Here is an 18597-nt window from a genome sequence, read left to right as displayed (position 1 = left end):
ACAGTGAAATTCGCCATGCTGCTAGAGTGGTGCAACAAACAATTACATGATTTATTGCTAGAGTCAATTTACATGTTTCTAATCATGAATTTACTATCTTATTTATATTAACAGGAAAATTTACAAATTATAAAATAAAGAAAATCTAACATTAAATTGTTAAATTAATATGAACTCATCTTTGGGGTTTTTAAGGATATTGGATAATAATCCTTTGATCCTTGTATCATTTGTTGGCTTCATAATAAAATCACAAAAGCAGTACCATCCAACATCCAGCCTTGATGTTTCACAGGGAGCTTTAGGCAACCGTTTAACCAATACAGGTTTGAACTGAATGGGACTTTTTCCAATTCCCAGATGGTCAAATCAAGCTAAATTCAGCAGAAGCTGAAGAATTTTCAAAACTCCAATTACGACCAAGCCCAGTGTATCATATCAGATAAATGGATACTATGTGAAGCTTTTCTTTTTTTTTATTGTTTTATTGGAGCTCGAAGGACTTCTGTGGACAGCTTGTACAGTTGGGTATCTTGCCACGTGACTTATCCCAAGCTTTTGTACACAAATTGTAGGAACAATGAAACCAAAATTCACCCACTTCGACCACTGTTGTAAATAAACTCAAGTAAATTTGTTTTCACATCAAAGCTTTGGGCTGAGCTTGATTTCTGTGATAATCAAGACGGTTGTGCTTTTCCATCTTCAGCGCCATGCGCATGCCTGAAGTTGAATAAACCAGTAAGTCCTCGTCCTCTGGCCAGTTGTTCTAGCTCTTCAATTTTGTGTTTAAGTAGCTCAACTTCTTGTGCTAAATCTTCATCTCTTTGTTTCATCGCCTAGACAGTAGATAAAGGACTAACCATTAATAAACAAGAGTATGCATTTGCCTCACTATGATGGCAACATGCATCGTTGCATGAACACAACTTTAAAAATAGTTCGTCGATAAAACTTAAATCGCTTCAAAACTCATCATTACAAGACTGAAACCACCAATGTTCAGTAATAAAAGTTGATTAACTCCAAACTTGATAAGACCTTGTTGAAAGATTTAGTCATTACCAATCGATACAATGTACTTACAGTAAACAATAAAACAAAACACCATATGAGAGAGAAAGATTTATTACAGCAGTAACCTCAATCAGAGAGAAAGAAATACCTCCAGTTCTTGTTTGCGCTGCTCCTCTTTTCTTGCTTCTGATCTGGAGCTTCTTTGCACCTCAAAAATAACAGCAGCTCCAGCAACCTAAAGAGAGAAAGAATAAGGATTATTTCAAACAGTATCAGAAATCTTACTACAATGAGCTTTGTAAGAGAAAAGTTGTCATTGAAAGAGGCTTCACCCTTATGCTTTGCATGAGAGTAAAATTCATCAGTAAACAGACTTGAGTTGAATGTATATGTCCCGTTGTTTCTATTCACCCTACAAGCCATTGGCATCTTTCTGCCTGAACTGTCTAACTTTAAATGCAATCTTCTTAGAACATTTGCCAGTGGAAAGTCACTGTACATGAACATTAACTGGATAAAATGTGAGAGCAACCTAACAGTCATCTGCCTTTTTGATGATACTCAATCAAGTTAAGGTCTTATCTACAAGCATTCAGTGCAATTGTTAAGAGTAACCAGACTAGACTTTTCTTTCTCTCTTTTTTTTTTTTTAAAATTAACCAGACTAGAATTTTCTACCATAGCGGGATGATCATAGGGGAGGAGTTGCTGGTATGTATTTACAGAGGGTTCATAATATCACTTCAAAGAGAAAATTGCTAAAGTTTTCAAAATGCATCATTAAATACTTCGAAGTATATTGCCAATAATTTTATGACGCTGTACCCAAATAATCTACTGAAACTGGAGAATGCAGTTCATATGTAGTCTGGTTCCAGTACCACACCGACCAACCTCTTCGACTTTGGCATGCATTTTTGACATCAGAACATTACGCAAACAGAAGCCTAAACCAGCGAATGAGAAATAACATCAACCTTTTTTTAAATATGAAAGGTCTAGAGCCTGTGTTATTTAATACTGACTTTTACGCAGAAAGACATTAACACAAACTATACAGAGGAATAAATGTAGTTACAGACCCGAGTACACTTGAACAAATATCAAGATCAAGAACAAGAAATTGGAACAGGAAAAGTACCGTGAATACAAAGAGCTCCCCTAGAAGATCTGCAGCAGCCTGGACTGCTTTTTCCTCATTCAAAGGGCGTATTGCAACATCAGTTGCATGACCATAAATACGTCTTTGCATTTTTGTCGTGAATTGATGATTTGCCTGATTCAGTATCAAAAACAAAATCATACAAATTTAAAATAAAAAAGAAACATTTTTTCTTTTCTTTTTTGAAAAAATTTGGTTTTATATTCTGCAAATGTGGGTAATAAAAGGCTTCTTGCTCCTTTTGGGATTGGGAAAAAAACAAATAAAATTGAACTAACTAACAAGTTCGTAGATGATAGAGAAGAAAGTTCAGAACATTTCAATCATTTTATAAAACATGTTACTATAAGTCTGAGTGAGTATAGGCAGAGTAGAACATACAAGGCGCTGCGCAGAAACAAAAAGAACATACAATGAGAGCATGTGCATGGAGACACGCATAAGCAGTCCTTCCCACTCAGGGAAGAAAGCCAACAAGAAGCACCTTTAAACTATAGGCAAGAAACTCTGTCTATAGAATGCATACCAACATCTCACCAAAGGTAGAAACTGAACATTAATGGCTGAATTGTACTAATTATCAGCCTGTCAAGCTACGAACAGGAGCTGAAGATTCCATATATTTAAATAGATGCTAATCAGATGTTAAAAGTTCAATTACGGAGCAACATAACCCCTAACAATTTAAAAAATGCATACTTAAAAATGTTTAAATTTAACTGGCAAGCAATTAGGGAGATAAGAGGCATGCTACTAATTATAACACAGAAACTTAACACAGTGTTAATATTAGATCAAAACCATAACTGGAGGGTTGGGGGACGTTAATCAGAGTTCATACAACTAGCCAATAGCAAAGCCGCCAAAAAAAAAAAAAGACACAACCCAGAATCAGCATACTGGAAACCGGTTAAAAAACAATAATAACAAAAGCTCAGTTTTGATTACAGGAAAGAAAAAGAAAAGGAGTACCTGGGCAATGTTGATGATAAATTGGCGGAACCTGGGATGTAAACCAGCCTCTTTCTTGAGACGATTAGCAATGGGTTTGCAAACGGTTTTTAGTGCAAGGGTTCCTAGCTTTACTACTGGTAGAATCATCTCATCTCCCCCTCTTCTTTCTTTTGTTCTTCTCGTGGGAGTTTCTGGATGATAAATTTAAGCTTCACCAGTCATCAGAGATCAGACACAAGCTGTTGGATGCTTTGATTCAAAGAGGGACGTAACCGTATGTAAGAATAAAGAAAAAGAGAAATAGATATAGAATAAAGATTAAAACCGTTGTTAGTGGACGTAGGGGCTTTCTGGACAGTCGATCCTTTCTGTCTTCTTCGGATCCGAGTCACTCAAGAAAAAGAAAGAAGACCGAAAATTAAACCCAAGAAAAGAAAGAAGAAAGAAATGGAGGTGAGAGCCCAACCCACAACAGCCCAGCAAGTTACCCAACACCAAGGAGCAGGATGAAGAAAGCACACTGCTGATTTGTTCCCTTTCACGTTAGCACGAGTCTTAACTACTATAAACCTCATCCAACTAGATCGCCAATATAAACACGATGAAAGCAAGAGAGTTGCTTCTTATGATAATATTCCCTCGGGCGAAGCACAAGATCAACATTGCTACTTACTCTTTTCTATGCATTTTTTTTTTAAAATTTATTAAATTTATTAATATAATAAACAGTTTACAGACGGTTTCTCTCGCTATAACAATGAAGGCTCTCTTATTAAAAAGACTTAAAAAGAGTGGCTAGCAATGAGTAGGCCTTCTGGTTTAAGTAAAATTTAATAGAAGCAAGTGTAACATCCTATCAGTGCTGAACCGAAGACCAAGAATTTGCATCAATCCAGTTGAAAGCTACAGGGCTCAGAAAAGCATCAGGAATGCCAAAGGAACTGACTAAAGCAAGCGCATGTGGTCGAAGTTCACTGCAGACTTTTGTTATTTCTCTCCTCACAGCAGCAGCATTGTCCACTGACAGGTACCCATATCGGAGAAATGCAACATCTTCAATACAAATTAAGGCATACAATGATCTCAACATACCTAGGACATCCTGCAGCAGAAGAAAGTGAAGACTAAACAACCTGGCTAATACACAAAGAGCTGCAAATATCTTGTAACACCTGAAGCATGCTTTCAAGGTTATATTGACAAACGTGCATAGTTTCTTGAATATATAGATCACTTCCATCTGCAAATAGCAGAGAATTTCACCCATCTGCGACTCACAAATATGATAGCAATTTGTTCTATTTATCTCATTTTTTGGTCATATTCATCCCACAGTATCCTGTAACTTTGCTGTGAGGGGCAGGTTCACTAAACTAGAAATGGTAATTGGCCAGCGCAGGTGAGGTTTGACTTGTTTCAGGTTTGGGTTAAACCAGGTTATAGTTAACTTTTCAAGTCAAGTTAGGTCGAGTGAGACAGGTTGTACATTTAGATCAGATTAGCCACTTTTATGATACCGTAGATAAAAATCAGGTTCTAGTAGCTTTGGTCATTTCAAGCTCAAGCCATTGACTTTTCAATTTTGATTAGCTTGGACAGGGTTTTGTTAGGGCTGGCCAAGTTAATTTAGATCAGGTTCACTTTCACCACTTCTAGATTAGACTGAATATCAAGTGGATGCTACTGCTAGATGCTCATATGAGAAACACTAACTAATTCACCTTCAACGAACCGGCAGCTAGAGTTGCTTCTGCCTCAACAAACTTTTGGAATATTGCTCGATCTGAGAAAGCTCTGCTCAAATCCTCTGCTAGCTGATAACTCTGGTTAGGAAAAGTGATTCAACAATTAGACTAAAAGGTGGAGAAAAGGATATCCATATAGATAAAACAAGTGCTTCCTCACCATAATGAAAGCATGCTCTTTACTTTCTCCCTTGGCTTGATGTTGTGAGACATCCAGGACAAAACATTTCAAAAGATCTCTCTCCCTTAAGCACAAGGCATCCATCTGACATAGGACAACAGTCAGAGATGCCCATATAATTTTATATGGAATGTTAAGAGTAGCAAAGTTGATGTTAATCTTATTTTACCTGGAATTGGCTGCATCTGAGGGTAGCACTAGTAAGCTGTGATGGAATGACAGGACAGGGTTTATTCATGTGTTCTAAGCCCAGACCCTTGAAAGCCTTGTTTTTCTTCTGAGCTGCAACATATTCAGCAAAAAGAGCCTTGCTGACCTGAGTTAAAACATGTTTAATCCATAAGTTTCACTGTTTTAAACAGAGTTCTTAATTAATAAACATAGAGTATAATACTTTTTTAATATTTATAAATATATGCCAAGAAAATAAGCAATAAACTGTTAAGTTAGACCTTGGCAGATAACATGAAGAAATTATGGTTAACCATTCCTTAGTATGTTATGAACACAAAATCCAGGAAGACAATTAAGATTAACCTACACAACTTGTTGGCCATGGCCAAGGAGGCAGATAATCATCTTGATTCTTTTAAAAATAAAAAATCCCGAAACACATAAACAGGACTCATTTCCCAATTCTGCATCTGAATGCTTTCCTTTTTCTTTGAGGTCATGTTCTCAGACAATTTACATTAGTTGTAAGCTGTAACCAGTTGTCCTTGTCAAAGAAAATTTGTCAGGAAACAAGATAAACAAGTTACCTGCTGCATCAAAATATTATTGTCCCCCTCAAAAGTGGATTGCACATCATGTTCACCTTTAAGATGACCAACACGATTCTCAGTCTTTAATCCTTGTCCTCCACAAGCTTCACGACATTCCTGAAGTATTCAACAATTGAACCTCTGTAATGACACTTACTGTGAATATATTCAACTAAATCCACAATTATTTGTTGCTCACCTGAAGTATTTGCATGTTATTCCATGTAAAAACAGCCTTGAATGAACTTGAAACTACATGAATGGTTTTGTTTGACTGAGGTGTCCTCTTCACATACAACATTTTCAAGTAATTTGCTGCAAAACTCATAGCATAGCTGCAGCATATGAAAGCAAATACACACACACAAAGGAGCATTAATCAAAAGCAGCAGCTCTAACTAAATTATTATAGGTCCCATCACAAAATAATTGAATTGAAATATGTGTCTTCATCAACTTTATGCCAACATTAAAATCCAAGACCAAACCTCCCTAGCTATAACTTCGAATAAATTAGCAATTAAAGTATATGCTAAGTTCTTATAATTAACTTAGTTGACACTCCACATACAAGGATCAGGTGTTTGTATCCAAGATCTAATCTTGGGATGTTTATTCATAAAATATGCCAACAAGAAGAGATGGTTATCCAAATACAAATAAAATCCGCACCCTAGAGAACCATATAAAATATTAATTTCACCCCTTATATGTTGTTAGCAGCCAAATAAATAACCCTGTCTTGATCATCTAAAGTTCTAAACCACTAACGCTACACTCAAAGTGCATCAATATCAGCCTGAACCAGAAAGAAATTAAAAAAAAAAAACACAACCCCACTGCGCTACTCCTGCAGGATATTAAAATGAGCAAATGCTGGGGAAACATACGGTTTCTCTATATATGCATAGAAAAGAATGACTTATATAATCTACCAAGGCAGGGAAGAAAAACATCTTCATGGTGAGTCAAGCTACAAGCATTGTAATTAGAAGTGCGAAACACAAACTGAACTCCATAAGATCTTCAGGATGACACATATTTCATAAGATAAACTGTAAATATACTAACGTCTTTGCAAGGAGAGGCACAAGTCGTCGTTGATGACTTGGGTAATCAAGCAATAAGACCTCAGGTTCATTTGGTTTGACAGAAAAAGCCCGCCTTGTTAATGCATACCTAATGGCAATTGCTAAGCCAACCTGAAAGGAGAGCATTGACATGATATCAGCAACCTTTCCATTTGGTATTAGTGGCCTGCCACCCCACACCCCAAATTACAAAAATATGCCACCTTCATCTGCCAATAGAAGGGACGATGCTTGAAAAAAAAGATACCATGATACCTTTGATTGGTAAACTGCACTAACTGCAATATTAACACGACCTGCTGTCAACGGGGCCAGGAATGCAGCAAACCTCTGAATTAAAGCAACAGACATGTAAGTGCCACCAATACATTGTTACCAGATAAACAAGGATCCTGTTATGGGACAATACATGGCTCTAGAAGCAGATACCAGTCGTCTCAAATAGGAGTACCTGATCTGGATCTTTTATTGAACTTAGATATTTTCCATCAGCTGACACATCAGCAACTGAATTTAACAAGTTCTCTCTGGGCACTCTAACATTGTCAAACCTGAAATCACATACACAAGCCTCTAGATCAGAATTTTTTTTTTTTTAAGAAAACAAAAAGATTATAGAATTCATGGTATAAGTGTAGGTATAAAATTACCAGATTCGACCGTTATCAACACCATTTAAACCAATTTTATGACCACAATCAGCAATGCGAATGTTTGGGCATACATTACCAACAGCATCCCTGATTTGGGCTATAAATGCATGAACACCTTGATTGGTTCCATTGATATTTAGCTGTGAAAACACAATTGTATGTGTTGCATGCTAGGCAACAAAGCAACAGTAGGAGCATAGCATGTCAGCATATAGGCAAAACTGAGGGATGGATCATAAAAACAGCTAAATGAATATTCACATGTGCAAAGGAATCTAAAAAGATGGTGAAAGGAGAGATAGCGTTTGGTTTTAAGACAAGTTCTTACGTTGGCTGCCCCACCAATCCAATACTTCTGAGCTGATTCACAAGGAGTATTAATGACAAACTCCCCTGTGTTTGAATCATATGTGGTTACTGTTTCAATGCCACGAACCTAAAAACAATAACCCAGAATAAATCAGGAAAAAGAGCAGAAAACTACATAAAAAATCACACAAAGGCTTGATCCTCATTACTAAAGGACTTGACAACCTTTACATACATTACTTCCATGCCCCAACTCAGTCATTGCAAAGCAACCCTTGATCAAATAATTTTCAGTGTCCCTCAGCCACTTGTCATGGTGGTGCTTTGTACCGAAAAATTGGATGGCACCACCCCTGCAAACATTTATGACAGTATAGCACTGAGTTTCAAATTTCTTCTGTTCTACTTCAAACACGTTGGCTAAAAGGGCATGTCTACAACAAGTAATTAAGAACTTAAATGAAGTGTAAGGCAACAAACAGCCCTTGGTCCAACTGGATTTTGAACTTCAATATGACAAGACATTGGATTGTTGGTTTGATACGTACTGCTCAGTACTCATTACTTTCTAGAGGTTGCTAAAAAGCAAATTCATATTTGATTAAAAAAAGATTAAGGATAACATATTTTCAACTAAAATTACTCCACAGAAAGTAAAATAATGCATTTTATTACTAAAAAAAAATCAAATTTTGAACGTTTAAAACTGTTAAGTGTTTTCTATTGTATCTAAATGTATTTTCTTTGCGTCCAAAAGCAAAAAGTAATTAGCAAAAATAGCCATCAAAGGGAGTCTATAACTCTGCAGAGTTGCATTTGTTTGCGTGTAATTAAATACCTATCTCCATTTCCATCCAAACCCATCACAAATACTCAACCAAAATGTGAAATTGTACATTTTCAAAAGCAAAATAAAACAACACAACCAAAATCCAACACTTTTAAAAAGAAAAGAAAAGCGTATAACGCACCACAAGAAGAAGTGAACTCCGAGCTTAATCGCAATGGAATGATCGAAGAGACCCAAGGCTTCAAAGTAAGCAAACTTCCTCATCTCAGCCTCTTCTCCTTTCTCCGTTAACCACCCTTTAAAAACTCCTCTCTCCAACAAATACACGATGCGCTTCCACGTCATCTCCCGCTGCTGCTCCATCGACTGGTTATAGTCCGGCGACACGAACACCTTCCCTCCCCTCACTCTCGGGTTGAACAATTTGCTCTGCATCATCATCCCGAATAGCCAATCGCGGTCAGCCACGTGGTGCCCGTCGAGGAGCTGCCGCATCTCCTTGATGTCAAATGCGTAACCTTCGGAAAGTTCGGGCGGAGAGTAGTCTAAGCATGCGTTTGAAGAAAGAGAAGGGATTTGGGCGGGCGAAGAAGGAGAGGATTGGAGGAGGTGATTGGTTAGGATTTTGGTTCTTTGGAAAGCTCTATCCATTGAAAAACTTGGGTGTTCTTCTTCGTTTTTTTTTTCTTTCTGTTTTGGGATTTGCAGAGAAAATTGAAGAAGAATAATATGAATACAAAGATGATCGTTGAAGAATTTTTTGCTTGGGGCTGCGTTTACATCTTAATAACGCGCGAAGGGTGGAAGCAGAAACACGCGAGTGGTTCTTGTATATTAATGTACTCGCGGTTTGATTGGATTCAAGAACGGTTTTGACTTTTGACTGTTAATTTTACATGCATTTTCGGTTTGGTAAAGGTAAGAACACGTGTCTAACTAACATGTTGTAATAAACATTTAAATTTTATAATAACTAGAATATTACCCGTGTGCAACACACGGTCCTCTTTTGCATCCCCTCTCTTTTGCTTCAACATGTTTTATCTTTCTCTCTATTTGCCCTTCACGTGGTTTACTCTGACCCCTTTACACCCCTCTCTTTCTCTCTCTTTGCTTCAACATCTTTTCTCTTTCCTTCTCTCTGCCCTCTACGAGGTTAACTCTATAACCCTCAAGCTTTTTTTTAAATATGTTATAAAAATCATAACTTTCTACATAACAGCTTATGAGAATAAAAACGTGAATAAATATAGAATTAATTTTAAATTTTTAAATTATATAAGTTATAGATGTTTTATAGGTAGCTAATATTACCGAATACAAATTCATCTATTTAATTCAGCAAGGATGGATCAAAGAAATTCGTCATAAATTGAGAGAAGAGAACCAAAATGCTGATTTTTTTTTGTAAATTTAGCTTAAAATTATGGATCTATGTCAAAAAAGAAATTTATTAGTTTGTGGTTTCCATCACATGTGTCCTAAAGGTATTTGCTTATTTTTTATTTTTACTTGACTCCATTGTTTCTTTTTAGGATTTTTTTAATGTAATTAATTTTTCATTTTTCTTTCATTTAATCTTTTTCCCATCACATATTAATGAATTTTACGGGATACGGATAATTTAACTTTAGGATAATGTTTGGTATAAGAATAGTTTGACTTTAGGATATTATTTAGTATAAGGGAAGTGAGAGTACATTTTCGGTAATGTATTCAATTAAATTATATTACAGTGGTTGTTTTGCAACAAATTACTATAATGTAAGATTGTAATGTAATCACATTACAATCAATAAATGTAATGTGATTGTAGTCCAAAACTAATACAATCAGATTGCATTATACTTTGCAATGGTTTTAAAAACATTTTTATCTTTCAACTTTATTAATTTGTTAAAAATATTTTATAATGTTATAATTTGTTTTTTATATATAAATTTCAAGGGATATCTTTTTATTATTCTCAGTAGTCATGATAATTGTTAATAAAATTTATATTATCTTTTAAAGAGAAAAGAAATTAAAATAAAATATATAATATAAAAAAATTATATTAAGAAATGAAAATAAAATATATAAGATTATAATAAGAAATAAAAATAAAATATATGACATTAAAAATATATTTAAGAGATGATATTATATAAAAATTAATAATAAAAAAATACAAGTATATTAAACTTGTATTATAATAAATAGGGATAATTCTAAAAATTAACATCATATTCCCAGCAAAGTACCTATAAACCAAATGCTGCAATATTATCTTCTATGCATTTTAATCATTACTTTACTTATTTACTAAATACTGTAATGTTATCTTCTCTGCAATCACATTACTACCAATAAGCTAGGTAAGTGCTTTTTCAAAAAAACCAAAAAAAAAAAAAGAAAATACTATATACCACTATATTTCCTTTTATGGGTAGATGCAATTGGATTATTCAAAATTCATTTTGAAAATTACCATTATTTAAAAGTAGAGGAAAAAGGAGATAAATCAACTTAATGCCCAAACATCACTAATTACTAAGCATTAATCATTAATCACGTAGGTGGATGCTATCGTAACAAGAAGGGAAATAAAAGGTAGAGGTGTGGACACTTTGAATGTAATTAATTTTTCATTTTTCTTTCATTTAATCTTTTTCCCATCACATATTAATGAAATTTACGAGATAAGGATTATTTAGTTTTAGGATAATGTTTGGTATAAGAATAGTTTGACTTTAGGATATTATTTAGTATAAGGGAAGTGAGAGTACATTTTCGGTAATGTATTCAATTAAATTATATTACAGTGTTTGTTTTGCAATAAATCCCTATAATGTAAGATTGTAATGCAATCACATTACAGTCAATAAATGTAATGTAATTGCAATCCAAAACCAATGCAATCAGATTGCATTACACTCTGCAATTGTTTTAAAACATTTTTATCTTTCAACTTTATTAATTTGTTAAAAATATTTTATAATGTTATAATTTGTTTTTTATATATAAATTTCAAGGGATATCTTTTTATTATTCTCAATAGTCATGGTAATTATTAATAAAATTTATATTATCTTTTAAAGAGAAAAGAAATTAAAATAAAATATATAATATAAAAAAATTATATTAAGAAACAAAAATAAAATATATAAGAGAATAATAAGAAATAAAAATAAAATATATGACATTAAAAATATATTTAAGAGATGATATTATATAAAAATTAATAATAAAAAATACAAGTATATTAAACTTGTACTTTAATAAATAGGGATAATTCTAAAAATTAACATCATATTTCCAACAAAGTACCTATAAACCAAATACTGCAATATTATCTTCTATGCATTTTAATTATTACTTTACTTATTTACTAAACACTGTAATGTTATCTTCTCTGCAATCACATTACTACCAACAAGTTAGGTAAGTGCTCTTTCAAAAAACCAAAAAAAAAAAAAGAAAAAGAAAGAAAATACTATACACCATTATATTTCCTTTTATGGGTAGATGCAATTGGATTATTCAAAATTCGTTTTGAAATTACCATTATTTAAAAGTAGAGGAAAAAGGAGATAAATCAACTTAATGCCCAAACATCACTAATTACTAAGCATTAATCATTAATCATGTAGGTGGATGCTATCGTAACAAGAAGGGAAATAAAAGGTAGAGGTGTGGACGCTTAGGTGACGTTTGGTAATTTACAATGCAATATAATTAGAAATTGGGATTACAATATATAAGTTAGATTCTCTCTATCGTGAATGTGGAATTTTATTTTTTGATTCAATAACAACAATTGTTATATAATATAAAAATAAAAAATCTTCCACAAGAAAATTATAGATCAATATACACATACCTTAAAAACAATTCAAATCCCTCAACTCCAAAAGAAATTAAATTTTAGATCAAGATGCGAGTACTTCAAAAGAGATTCAAGTGTTTCGTCTCTAGAGGGATTTATGCTTGTTTGTTTTTCAAGGCATTTTGTTTTTGAAAAACTTTTACTCATTAATTTTAATGAGCAACAAATCAACAATCCTCTCCTGTATAGATCTATTAGACTCCAGAGGCGGAGGGAGGGCCCCGAAATTTCAAAATTTTATCAATTTTTCCTTGTTTTATTTTAAATATTTATAATTTTACCCTTGACTTTTTAAAAATTTTATAATTTTACTCTCTCAAAAATTGAATTTTTTATTTTTATCCCCTCAAACTTGAAATCCTAGCTCTGTTGTATTAGACTCAATATATAGTCTAACAAGACTTATATATAAAATCCACAAGAAAAATATGCGTGAATCCTTAGGATTATATTATAATGTTAGTATAGTTTTTTTGGTAATGTTACTAAATAATTTATGATCATATTTTATATATATATATATATATAAATATATATCATAAATAAATAAAATACTTATTAAAGTATAATATATATAATCAATAATTGATATAGTTATTTATTTATTGAATAAATAAATAATAAATTTAATTTTTAAACGCATATATGTGTACCAATATATACCAACCCTATTCACATTAAACAAAAGAAAAGCAAGATGTCAAGCCACCTCATATGCAAACGCCCATCTTTTAGAATGCTTATTGATTGTGTTGTTGGAATTATAGTGCCGTAGGCATTCAGCCTTTTATCCTCTGAAGATGCTGAAAGAAATAATCAGACAAAATTTGAACCAAATCCAAAAGATAAAAAGGGAGAGAGAGAGAGAGGAACCGCAAATCAGTTCAAAGGAATGACGTTGCATTGAATTGTAGTAGCAATGCAAAGGGATAATAAAGAAGAGCGGAGTTGGCATTGCGTTGGCCTCTGCCGTTTCGGCTTGCTCCCAGCTCGACCTTATCCTGATTGATTTTCAAAATCCCAACGCAAGACGCTTCAAGTTTAGGAGGCCTCTATTCTAGAACATTTATGAGCCCCAATGATTCTCTTGTTCGTTTTGCTTTTCATCAATCTCAAACTCTGCTCTCTCTTTGACTAATTTAATTGAAACTCATATTCTCACCAGAAATTATGTAGAAAGTATTAAAAGTGAGTAAATAGGTAGGCTGGTGCTATGATCCGTCGTACTAAAAAATTAAATAGATCAAATATTTTAAAAAAATTGATTAAAACTAACCAAACATAAAAAAATCAAATCCATCAAATATACCATTGATTTAGTCGGATTGATTTTGGATTAATGAATTAAAATTTTATAATTTTTTTTTTATAAATTATAATATTAAAATTTATAAATTTCATCCATAATTACAAAATATACAAATTGAGTATAAATTATAAGGTTCTTTTAAAAAATACTCCTCATACATAAAATGTTTTTGAAAATAGCCTTTTTTTTATAATCTTAACTGTTTTTAGCCAAGAAAAATTAATTTTGAATAAAATTAACCTTAGTAAAACTGACCCATATGTTTAGGTTTGCATCTCAAACCGATTCTTATTCTTTGAGTTTTTTCGCCAGACCATTCATCTCTGGAGAATTCTTTCCCAAAAAGAAAAACCTTTAAGCATTTTAAATATTATGGAGTAGTTTTTGATACACGTAAAAAAACTTTTGTTCTTTGAGCATTTTTAAGCATTTTGCAGTGATTTTTATACATGAAGAAAAATTTTTGAGCATTTTGAGCATTCTTTACCAAGTAAGTATATTTGTTGATTATGTTGTTAAATGAAATATAGTGTATTGTTTGAAATTGTTGTTTTGGTTAGATAGAATTAAATAATTTTAGTAGTTTTTAGGCATTGCATAACTAGTTTTTAGACATTACATTACTAAGTTTTAGATATTGCGTAACTGATTTTTAGATATTACATAATTAGTTGGTATGACATTACGTGACTGCTAGTTGATAGGCATTATGTGACTGGTTAGAAAGGCCTTACATGACTAGTTTTTAGGCATTGTGACGTAGATATTATTTAAAAATCAGTCACGCAATACGTAAAACCTGTCATGCAATGCCTAAACACCAGTCATGCAATACCTAAAAACCGGTAATGCAATACCTAATAACTAATTGATTTACTTACTCGCAGTTAGGTTTAAGTTACCAAAGTCATACAATGTTCTATTACAGATATGTCTAATTAATTTCAACCCCTCAACTTTAGGGAACCAATAAATCAGAGAACCTAAAACACATACATTGATATCGTTTTTACTTTTTAGGATGACGAGATAGACAGTATTTGGCAAGAGAGAGAAATCAAGATTTAATTTTGAAATTTTTATTAGGATGACTGAATAGAGAAAATCGAAACCATTTTAATTTGTTTGAAATTGTTTAAAGGGCATTCTTGTCAAGTCATGCTAAAAATTGATTAAAAATAATTAAAATTATAATGAAGGATATTTTTGAATTGGGCTTATAAAGGGAGTTATTTCTTACAAGTTCTTCTAAATTAAATATATGTATATATAATATATATTACTTTATTATATATACAAAATTAATGACATAACTTATATGTTATAATATTTTAATTTTTATATCAAATATTGTATAAATAATAACTAATAATAAACAATATGTTATAAAAATTAAGACAATAACTACTAAAACCATTGAGTGTAATCATATAAATAAAGTCTATTATAAGTTACAATAATACTTATATTTAAATTAAATATATGTATATAGATAATATATTATTTTATTATGTACATATGAAATTAATGACACAATTTATATATTATAATGTTTTATATCAAAATTTGTATAAATAATTATTAATTATAAATAATATATTATAAAAACTAAAGTAATAATTAATAAAGTTATTAAGTGTAATCATATAAATAAAGTTTATTATAAGTTATAGTAATGCTGATATATAAATTAAATATATATAAATTTATACAATTATATATATATATATATTCATAACATTTTATATGAAACATTACTAATATGTAATAATTATAACATATTAATATGTAAGATATTTACTATCATATTTTATAAAATTAACATATATATTATATCGTTTAAAATATATAACTTGTAATTTTATATTAATACAGATTTATTAATAAATAAATATATATAATTAAAATTAAATTGTTATGATTATGATTTGTTTACATGCATATAATAAATTATATATTTTAAGTATATTGTTAATTAAATTTACTATCAATTCTTCTTAATATATATTAAAAATATTATATATATTAATATATATTAAAAATTAGTTTGATTTTTTGAGTGGATTGGTCTAAAAATTTTAAAACTGAGAACCAATAAAAAATCAATTAAACCAAACATTTATGACCAATTAAATTAAACCGTTTTATTCAAATCGTATTTCATTTAACAGATAATTGATCTGGTTTGATTTTACTCGTACATAAGAAGATTAGTGTTTGCCAACCCATTTCTCTAGTTGTTCCTGAATTGATCTGTTTTATTCTGATTGAGTTAGAAATTCGGCTCCTAAATGGATTTTTTCCCCAAGTACCAAACGACAATATTTCAACCTAATAAAATATATATCATAAATAAATAAAATACTTATTAAAGTATAATATATATAATCAATAATTGATATAGTAATTTATTTATTTAATAAATAAATAATAAATTTAATTTTTAAACGCATATATGTGTACCAATAAATACCAACCCTATTCACATTAAACAAAAGAAAAGCAAGATGTCAAGCCACCTCATATGCAAACGCCCATCTTTTAGAATGCTTATTGATTGTGTTGTTGGAATTATAGTGCCGTAGGCATTCAGCCTTTTATCCTCTGAAGATGCTGAAAGAAATAATCAGACAAAATTTGAACCAAATCCAAAAGATAAAAAGGGAGAGAGAGAGAGAGGAACCGCAAATCAGTTCAAAGGAATGACGTTGCATTGAATTGTAGTAGCAATGCAGTGGGTTAATAAAGAAGAGCGGAGTTGGCATTGCGTTGGCCTCTGCCGTTTCGGCTTGCTCACAGCTCGACCTTATCCTGAATGATTTTCAAAAATCCCAACGCAAGACGCTGCCAGTTTAGGAGGCTTCTCTTCTAGAACATTTATGAGCCCCAACAATTCTCTTGTTCGTTTTGCTTTTTATCAGTCTCAAACTCTGCTCTCTCTTTGACTAATTTAATTGAAACTCATATTCTCACCAGAAATAATGTAGAAAGATTTGAGGGTGAATAAATAGGTTGATTGGTGCTCTAATCCGTCATAACAAAAGATTAAATGAATTAAATATTTTTAAAGAATCGACCACAACAAAACAAACTAAACATAAAAAAAAAAAAATCAAACTGACTAAACATATAATTAATTTTGTTGATTTGATTTTGGATTAATGAATTAAAATTTTATTATTTTTTTATAAATTATAATATTAAAATTTATAAATTTCATCTATAATTATAAAATATAAAAATTGAGTATAAATTAAAGGGTTCTTTTCAAAAATATCCCTCATACATAAAGTGTTTTTGAAAATAACGTTATTTTTTTTTTATAATTTTAACTATTTTTAGCTAAGAAAAATTAATTTTGGACAAAATTACTCTTGATGAAACCTACCTATATGTTTAGGTTCGCATATCAAATTGACTTATATTCTTTGAGCTTTTCTCGTCAGACCATAAATCTCTGGAGAATTCTTTCCAAAAAAAAAAAACCTTTTAGCATTTTGAATATTTTAGAGTGATTTTTGATACACGAAGAAAATCTTGTGCGTTTTGAATATTTTAAGCATTTTAGAATGATTTTTGATACATGAAGAAAAAATTTTGAGCATTTTTTATTAAGTAAGTATATTCGTTGATTATGTTATTAAATGAAATATAGTGTATTGTTTGAAATTATTGATTTTGTTAAATGAAATTCAATAGTTTTAGTGGTTTTTAAGCATTGTTAACTAGCTTTTAAGTATTGCGTGATTAATTTTTAGATATTGCGTAACTAATTTTTAAGTATTGCGTAACTGATTTTTAGGTATTACATAATTGGTTGATATGACATTACGTGACTAATTTTTAGGTATTACATTACTAATTTTTAGGTATTGCGTAACTGATTTTTAAGTATTACGTAACTAATTTTTAGGTATTACATAATTGATTGATATGACATTTTGTGACTAATTGATATGCATTACGTGATTGGTTGAAAATGCCTTACGTGACTAGTTTTTAGGCATTGTGACTTAGACATTGCCTAAAAATCACTCATGTTATACTTAAAACCAATCACACAATGCCTAAAAAACAAAGACACAATGATTAAGTCACGCAATGCCTAAAAACCAGTCTTGCAGTGCCTAAAAACCAATGATACAATGCCTAAAAACTAGTAATGTAATACATAATAACTAATTGATTTACTTGCTCGCAGTCAGATTTAAGTTACTAAAGTCATATAATGTTCTAATTTACAGATATATCTAATCAATTTCAATTCCTCAACTTTAAAAAACCAATAAACTAGAGAACTTAAAACATATACTTTAATGTCATCTCTACTTTTTGAGATAACAAGATGGACATTATTTGGCAAAAGAGAAATCGATATTTAATTTTGAAATTTTTATCTGGATGGTGGAATAGAGAAAATCGAAATCATTTTAATTTGTTTGAAATTGTTTAACGGGTATTGTTGTCAAGTCATGCTAAAAATTGACTAAAAATAGTTAAAATTATAATGAAGGATATTCTTAAATTGGGTTTATGAGGAGGGTTATTTCTCACAATTTCTTGTAAATTAAATATATGTATATATAATATATATTACTTTATTATATATATAAAATTAATGACATAACTTATATGTTATAATATCTTAATTTTTATATCAAATTTTGTTTAAATAATAACTAATAATAAACAATATGTTTTAAAAATTAAGACGATAACTAATAAAATTATTAAATGTAATCATATAAATAAAG

The 18597-nt window shown here is 31.0% G+C and overlaps 2 protein-coding genes across 2 annotated transcripts; both read right to left on the bottom strand.

The window, feature by feature from the left end:
• On the bottom strand, positions 256-3546 carry LOC18608794 (optic atrophy 3 protein homolog). Its single transcript, XM_018115718.1, has 4 exons — positions 3152-3546; positions 2159-2293; positions 1166-1252; positions 256-839 (listed from the first exon to the last, which is right to left on the bottom strand). Exons 1-4 carry the CDS (start codon positions 3278-3280, stop codon positions 681-683), a joined length of 510 nt encoding a protein of 169 aa, XP_017971207.1. The 5' UTR covers positions 3281-3546; the 3' UTR covers positions 256-680.
• On the bottom strand, positions 3809-9425 carry LOC18608795 (acyl-coenzyme A oxidase 3, peroxisomal). The gene is made up of 13 exons (XM_007043664.2): positions 8848-9425; positions 8112-8229; positions 7896-8003; positions 7565-7737; positions 7366-7465; positions 7170-7244; positions 6895-7025; positions 6023-6158; positions 5821-5940; positions 5229-5375; positions 5039-5143; positions 4855-4956; positions 3809-4235 (listed from the first exon to the last, which is right to left on the bottom strand). The coding sequence occupies exons 1-13, from the start codon at positions 9315-9317 to the stop codon at positions 3990-3992; spliced, it is 2031 nt and encodes a 676-aa protein (XP_007043726.2). The 5' UTR covers positions 9318-9425; the 3' UTR covers positions 3809-3989.

This window comes from Theobroma cacao, chromosome 2, assembly GCF_000208745.1.
Source record: "Theobroma cacao cultivar B97-61/B2 chromosome 2, Criollo_cocoa_genome_V2, whole genome shotgun sequence".
In the NCBI taxonomy this organism is placed as follows: domain Eukaryota; kingdom Viridiplantae; phylum Streptophyta; class Magnoliopsida; order Malvales; family Malvaceae; genus Theobroma; species Theobroma cacao.
The sequence above is the reverse complement of the archived record's forward strand: the minus strand, read 5'-3'. Positions and strand labels throughout refer to the sequence as shown.